This window comes from Pavona decussata, unplaced genomic scaffold (assembly GCF_977016875.1).
Source record: "Pavona decussata unplaced genomic scaffold, jaPavDecu1.1 SCAFFOLD_140, whole genome shotgun sequence".
NCBI classification, from domain to species: Eukaryota; Metazoa; Cnidaria; class Anthozoa; order Scleractinia; family Agariciidae; genus Pavona; species Pavona decussata.
The window spans coordinates 316,742-324,622 of record NW_028145553.1 but is presented as its reverse complement, the minus strand read 5'-3'; the positions used below and the strand labels follow the sequence as shown (position 1 = coordinate 324,622).

Here is a 7,881-nt window from a genome sequence, read left to right as displayed (position 1 = left end):
AAAAAGCTTTTACTGCACAGCAAAACGTGCAACCCGCGGAAACGCTTACTGCAAATTCTTTAAAAGGCCAAAGCTCCACCGAATTCTCCGTCAATCAAAGTGGCCTTTGCATGCGCGCATCACAGTGTTTTCCATTTGCCAGAACTGGCCGGCCAGACAGTTGTGCAAATCGTATGCGTCATTCGGAAGGCATGGTGCCGCCAAATCTTAAAAAATAATCACTCTGAAAATGGTACGCGCTCTTTTGAAGAAATTTGAAAGACTAGGAGAAAATGTACCCTTTAAGTTGGCACATTCCGTCTACGAACTGAACGGTCTGCCGGCCAGTTTTGACAAATGGAGAGGACCCCATTGATCTCTGCCAAAGGAGTTGAACCTGAACAACACAGTTTGAATGTTCTCCTCCTTCACGCAAGTGTATATATAATAAAAATGGCTACCAACGCCCCGAACTGTTGGGAAAATCTAACTTCGAACAACATGCGAAAGTTTCTAAAAATAGAAAAGTATCCCTTCTGGGAAGGTTTAACGGTTTTTAACAGCAGAGCTGATGATCGGTTGAGTGAGAAGCCTATCTGAGATTTCTATGCCTGTGGCATCGGTCCAGTACAGTGGACGAGAGGGCTAGTCATGAAAAGGCCTTTCCGGTCCTTCGTGGTGTCAAATTTTGAAACGTGCTACATAATTCGTAGTTTTTGAATAGGAACCATTTAGAGCTACTTTGGTATATACTCCATGGGAGAATGCCATGGTTCCACCGGTATATATAATATATTATAATATATTCCATACTATAAACACCTTTACAGGACTATACACATATAGGAGAATGCCATGGATGCACCGGTATCATATATTACACACCTTTACAGGGCTATACACACCTATAGAGAGATATACACACCTTTACAGGGCTATACACATCTATAGAGCGATATACACACCTTTACAGGGCTACACACACCTATACAGCGCTATACAGGGCTATACACACCTATAAAGGGCTATACACACCTTTACAGGGCTAAACACGCCTATAGAGAGATAAACACACCTTTACAGGGCTATACACACCCATACAGCGCTATACAGGGCTATACACACCTATAAAGCGATATACACACCTTTACATGGCTATACACACCTATAAAGGGATATACACACCTTTACAGGGCTATACACACCTATAAAGAGATATACACACCTTTACATGGCTATACACAGCTACAAAGGGATATACACACCTTTACAGGGCTATACACACCTATACAGCACTATACACACCTATAAAGAGATATACACACCTTTAAAAAGCTATACACACCTATACAGCGCTATACAATGCTATACACACCTATAAAGAGATATACACACCTTTACAGAGCTATACACACCTATACTGCGCTATGTACAGCTATAAAGGGCTATACACATCTATAAAGAGATATACACACCGTTACATGGCTATACACACCTATAAAGGGATATACACACCTTTACAGGGCTATACACACCTATACAGCACTATACACACCTATAAAGAGATATACACACTTTTACATGGCTATACACACCTATAAAGGGATATACACACCTTTACAGGGCTATACACACCTATACAGCACTATACACACCTATAAAGAGATATACACACCTTTAAAGAGCTATACACACCTATACAGCGCTATCCAATGCTATACACACCTATAAAGAGATATACACACCTTTACAGAGCTATACACACCTATACAGCGCTATGTACAGCTATAAAGGGCTATACACATCTATAAAGAGATATACACACCGTTATCAGGCTATACACACCTATAAAGGGATGTACACACCTTTACAGGGCTATACGCACCTATACAGCACTATACACACCTATAAAGAGATATGCACACCTTTAAAGAGCTATACACACCTATAAAGAGATATACACACCTTTACAGAGCTATACACACCTATACAGCGCTATACACAGCTACAAAGGGCTATACACATCTATAAAGAGACATACACACCGTTACCGGGCTATACACACCTATAGAGCGCTATAGACAGCTATAAAGGGCTATACACATCTATAAAGAGATATACACACCGTTACCGGGCTATACACACCTATACAGCGCTATACACAGCTATAAAGGGCTATACACATCTATACAGAGATATACACACCGTTACCGGGCTATACACACCTATAGAGCACTATAGACATCTTTACAGGGCTATACACACCTATAAAGAGATATACACACCTTTACAGGGCTAAACACACCTATAGAGAGATAAACACACCTTTACAGGGCTGTACACACCCATACAGCGCTCTACAGGGCTATACACACCTATAAAGAGATATACACACCTTTACAGGGCTATACACACCTATACAGCGCTAAACACAGCTATACAAGGCTATACACACCTATAAAGCGATATACACACCTTTACATGGCTATACACACCTATAAAGGGATATACACACCTTTACAGGGCTATACACACCTATACAGCACTATACACACCTATAAAGAGATATACACACCTTTAAAGAGCTATACACACCTATACAGCGCTATACAACGCTATACACACCTATAAAGAGATATACACACCTTTACAGAGCTATACACACCTATACAGCGCTATACACAGCAATAAAGGGCAAGAGATATACACACCGTTACTGGGCTATACACACCTATACAGCGTTATGGACAGCTTTACAGGGCTATACACACCTATAAAGAGATATACACACCTTTACAGGGCTATACACACCTATACAGCGCTTTACACACCTATTAAGAGATATACACACCTTTAAAGAGCTATACACACCTATACAGTGCTATACACAGCTATACAGGGCTATACACACCTATAAAGAGATATACACGCCTTTAAAGGGGTATACACACCTATAAACAGATACACACACATTTACAGGGCTATACACACCTATACAGCGCTATACAGGGCGATACACACCTATAAAGGGATATACACACCTTTACAGGGCTATACACACCTATACAGCGCTATACAGGGCTATACACACCTTTACAGGGCTCTACACACCTATACAGCGGATAAACACACCTATACAGCGCTATACACAGCTACACAGTGCTATACAGGGCTATACAAGGCTATACACAGCTATACAGTGCAATCACACAGCTATACAGGGCTATACATACTTTTACCGGGCTTTACACACCTATACAGTGCTATACACACCTATACAGACCTATACAGGGCTATACACAGCTATACAGAGCTATAGACAGGTATAGAGAGCTATACACAGTTATACACAGCTATATATAGAGAGCTATACACAGCTATACAGGGCTATACACAGCTATGCAGGGCTATATGCAGCTATACAGAGCTATATACACCTATACAGTGCTATACACAGCTATACAGCGCGATATATGCAGCTATACAGTGCTATATACACCTATACAGTGCTATACACAGCTATGCAGGGCTACACGCAGTTATACAGTGCTATATATAGCTATACAGCGGTATACGCAGCTGTACAGGACTATAAACAGCTATAGTGCTTGTACTACTAAAGGTTCTTGCACTAGTTGAGGTCCCTGCAGCACTTAGGTAGTACTTTAGGTACTCTTAATGCTTAACCAAGCAAGTACTAATACAACCGGAAAGTGCAAAAATTTAAATGAAATCTGGGTGGAACCAATGAGCTGTGTTCTAGCCAATTTTAGCCGCCCATCCTGCTAAGGCTTTGAAAGAAAAAGAACGACTAACCATGAGCATTGAGGTGCTAAACCAAAATAGCTAAAGACAGAAAAATTATGACTATACGACTTAGTTATAACTCAGGACCACTACCAATAATGCCCTCACCTGCAGGAACCCAGGCCGGGATTTATCTAGTGCCTACAAATTAGTAATTGCAACCATCTTCACGAGCTCCTTTTATCAGTTCTTTAAATTTACCATCAATACATTGGAATATCCCCCACTGTAGTACTACTGACATCAACCTTAATTATAAATAATCCAGAAATCCAAGGATTTTCTCGGAGCTACTGTTAAATTATACCAAAAATTAAAGGAAGATGGTGAGGGGTAATGAGGGAGTGGCGGATATTTACTGCATGTGCAATATCATATCCTTTAAAAAATTTGAAATTTCGCTTTCCGTTTCTGTTGTGATCGGAAAATTCATTGGCAATGTCAAGAAGAGAAAGTCTGTCTGTTCTCTCTTAGCTTTATAACTGTTTTAAGTATCGTCAGGTTAATAGAGCGTTCGTGGGTCATTGGTGAACGAAAGTATCGCCACTTGCATGCAACTTTTTATCACAATGTCTGTTAGTTAAATTATCCGCGCCTCTACACATTTTGTCAACTTATCGGCACAATACACAGCGCACCATTCGTGTCGTATTTGATTCCAGTTACGAGTTTGAAGGAATTTCATTGAACTAAGTACTTTTACCAGGCCCTGACCTGATGAATAACCTCATTGGTGTCCTCATGCGCTTTCGCAAGGAGAATATAGCAGTAATGTGTGACATCGAGCAAATGTTTCATTCATTCTATGTTGATCCATCCCATAGAGACTTCCTTCGTTTCCTATGGTTCAAAGGTAACGATCCGTCAAAGCCCATTATAAATTATCAGATGAATGTACACTTATTTGGCAATGGACCCAGTCCCGCACTCGCTACCTACGGCCTACGCAGAACAGCCATTGACGACGAGGAGGAGTATGGCGAGGAGGCCAAAAAGTTCATTAGCCGTAACTTTTACGTCGATGATGGCTTGACTTCGCTTCCATCTACTCAAGGAGCGACAGACCTGGTTAAGAGTGCGCAAGCTACCCTAGCCACAGCAAACCTCCGACTTCCACAAAATAGTTTCTAATTCTGTGGAGGTCATGGAAGCCTTCCCGGACGATGATCGGGCAAAAGACGTGCGTGACCTGGATTTACGCCACGACAGCTTGCCAGCTCAACGTTTGCTCTGGATATTCTGGGACCTGGAGACAGATGCCTTTACCTTTAAGGTCTCTTTGCCGGAGAAGCCGTTCACAAGGAGAGGAGTATTGTCCATCGTCAACTCCGTGTACGACCCGCTCGACTTTGCAGTACCTGTTATGCTCGAAGGGTGAAAAATACTGCAGCAGATTGTCCATATGGGAGAACGGACAAAGAACAAAAAAAAAAAAAACCCCTAGCCTGGGACGACCCCCTCCCTACCGCGATGATAAATCGGTGGACACGTTGGAGAGACTCTCTCATAGAGTTGCAGAACCTTTCCGTGCCCCGCTGTTACCGCCCTAAAGATTTCGGCAGCGTGACTAGAGCGGAGTTACGGTACACGCCTTTTCCGACGCAAGCCAGGACGCTATTGGAGCCGCAGTCTACCTTCGCCAGTTCAATGAAGCAAACGAGGTGTCTATGGCTCTCGTCTACGGCCAAACAAGAGTCGCCCCGTTAAATCCGACGAGTATACCGCGTCTAGAACTGTGCGGAGCGGTCCTAGCTGTTCAAGCAGTCCAGAGAGTTATAAAAGAAATCGATCTGAAGATCTCTGACGTGATATACTACACCGATTCAAAAGTGGTACTTGGCTACATAACCAACGAGAGTCGACGGTTCTATGTGTACGTAGCCAACCGAGTCGAGCTGATTAGGAGCATGTCTACCTCGGAACAGTGGAGATATGTGGAGACTGATTTGAACCCAGCAGACCTAGCAACGCGCCGAGTCCCCTCAAGCAAGTTAATGGAGACGAGCTGGCTAGTAGGCCCAGAATTCCTGCGCAAACCGAAGAGAACTCCCCCAACCGATGAAACGTTCGCGCTCGTCGCAAGCGACCCTGAAGTCCGAAAAGCAGTGTTCAGCGCCAGTGTAAATACGCACGAAGAGGAAGAACCAGACCTTGGTGCAGAGAAGTTCAAGAAATTTTCGTCACTTAAGTCTCTGCAGCGAACAGTCACTAACCTAATTGTCGTTGTCAGAGAGTTCAAACACCGGAGAGACGTTAAAGCAGAAAGGGTTAACCTCAGGAGTAAAGCGTGTAATACACAAGGCAAACTCCGACCCCGGACAGTCGAGGAATGGGATCAGGCCCTGCGCGTCATAATCAGGAGCACGCAGAGAGAAGCGTTCAGTTGGTTGTTAAGCGACGCCAGAAAAGAACCCGAGCTACCGAGAGAAATCCAAAGTAGCGCCAAGAAGGCTCTCAAAGGCTCGCAACTGTACTGTCTCGATCCGTTTCTAGACAGCCACGGGATCCTCCGCGTCGGTGGCAGATTAAGAAGAGCACAGATGGAGTATAATGAAAAAACACCCAATCGTACTACCGAAGTGTCATTATGTCTCACAGCTAATAGCTAAACACTATCATCATGAAGTACACCACCAAGGGAGACAGATCACAGGAGGTGCAATTAGACAAGCAGGTTTCTGGCTTATTGGAGGCCATGACGTGGTCACGAAGGTCATCGGAGCTTGTGTCCTATCTAAGAAGATAACTGAGAGGACCACACCTAGAACAGCGTATGGCCGACCTCCCGTCAGATAGAACCAAAGTCTGTCCCCCCTTTACTAATGTAGGATTTGATGTCTTTGGCCCCTGGGCGGTGCAAACACGTAAGACTAGAGGAGAAGGAGTAAACGCCAAGCGTTGGGGCCTAGTGTTCACGTGCCAGAGCAGCAAAGCCATTCACATCGAAGTCTTAGAAGCTATGGACTCCAGTGCCTTTATCTGTGCATTGTGGAGGCTCTTTGCATTACAAGGCCATGCTAAACTCCTCAGATGCGATCGGGGTACAAATTTCATTTTAGCTAAGACGGAGCTTGACGCAGCATTATCCGAGTTAAATGAGAAGAAAGTGGTGATGTTCATAACAGAGTGCGGTTGCAAGTGGGAGTTTAACCCTCCCCATGCGTCACATTTTGGCGGTGTGTGGGAGAGGCAGATTTATACGATTCGCCGTGTATTGGATGCCATGTTCACTGAGTTAGGTCAGAGTCAGCTTACACACAAATTGCTGGTGACACTGATGGCTGAAGTGGTGACCATTGAAAACTACAGGCCGATAGCAGCGCTGCCGTCTGACGTCGATGACCCGCAGCCCCTGTCCCCTGCGATGTTACTCACTATGAGGACACGCCCAGCCGGACCCCCTCCAGGCCAGTTCATGCGCACAGATATCCACGCTCACCGTCGATGGAGACGAGTCCAGTTCCTTGCGGAACAATTTTGGACTAGGTGGAGGAGAGAGTACTTGCAGATCAGCCTACAGCCGCGGCAAAACTGGATGGAGACACGGCTAGACCTGTGGGTAGGAGATATCGTTCTTGTGCGAGACAAATCACAACACCGTAACGATTGGCCACTGAGACGAGTGTCGGAAGTCGTGAGGAGCGATGACGGTAGAGTGAGGAAACTCAAAGTAAACGTGGTCAGAGACGGAGAAAGGAAAACCTACCTTAGACCAATTAAGGAGCTACTTCTACTCCTGACCGACACAGCTGATCCAGACCAACAGTAAACGCCAAGACAATATGAGTAGCAAGGATAAGAATCCTTGGGCGAAGAGTGTGATGAATAATGAACATTTAATCAAAGAGAACTTGATTACGTAATTAAGCTTAGTTTTGTTTTGATTTATATAAGATACGTTTTTGTTCTGTTTCATTTATCGAGTTTTTACGCTCCTATTTTCATGTACTATTGTTCACAGTTTCAATCAATTACGTTGCTAGCCAATGTTGCCATTCCTGTTTTCTAATTGGTTTTACAACTGTACACATCAATTGTACCCTTATCAGAGAACGCCCCTTAAGTTTTTGTGGAGTTGGAGTTAGGAGATCTACG

General features: G+C 43.9%; 2 protein-coding genes across 2 annotated transcripts; both read left to right on the top strand.

Moving 5' to 3' along the window:
* The first annotated feature begins 4,503 nt into the window (after window positions 1–4,503).
* Window positions 4,504–4,917, top strand: LOC146466791 (uncharacterized). Its single transcript, XM_085126492.1, has one exon. The coding sequence runs from the start codon at window positions 4,504–4,506 to the stop codon at window positions 4,915–4,917; it is 414 nt and encodes a 137-aa protein (XP_084982618.1).
* Window positions 4,918–6,559: 1,642 nt separating this feature from the next.
* On the top strand, window positions 6,560–7,555 carry LOC146466790 (uncharacterized). Its single transcript, XM_085126491.1, has one exon. The coding sequence runs from the start codon at window positions 6,560–6,562 to the stop codon at window positions 7,553–7,555; it is 996 nt and encodes a 331-aa protein (XP_084982617.1).
* Window positions 7,556–7,881: the final 326 nt, after the last annotated feature.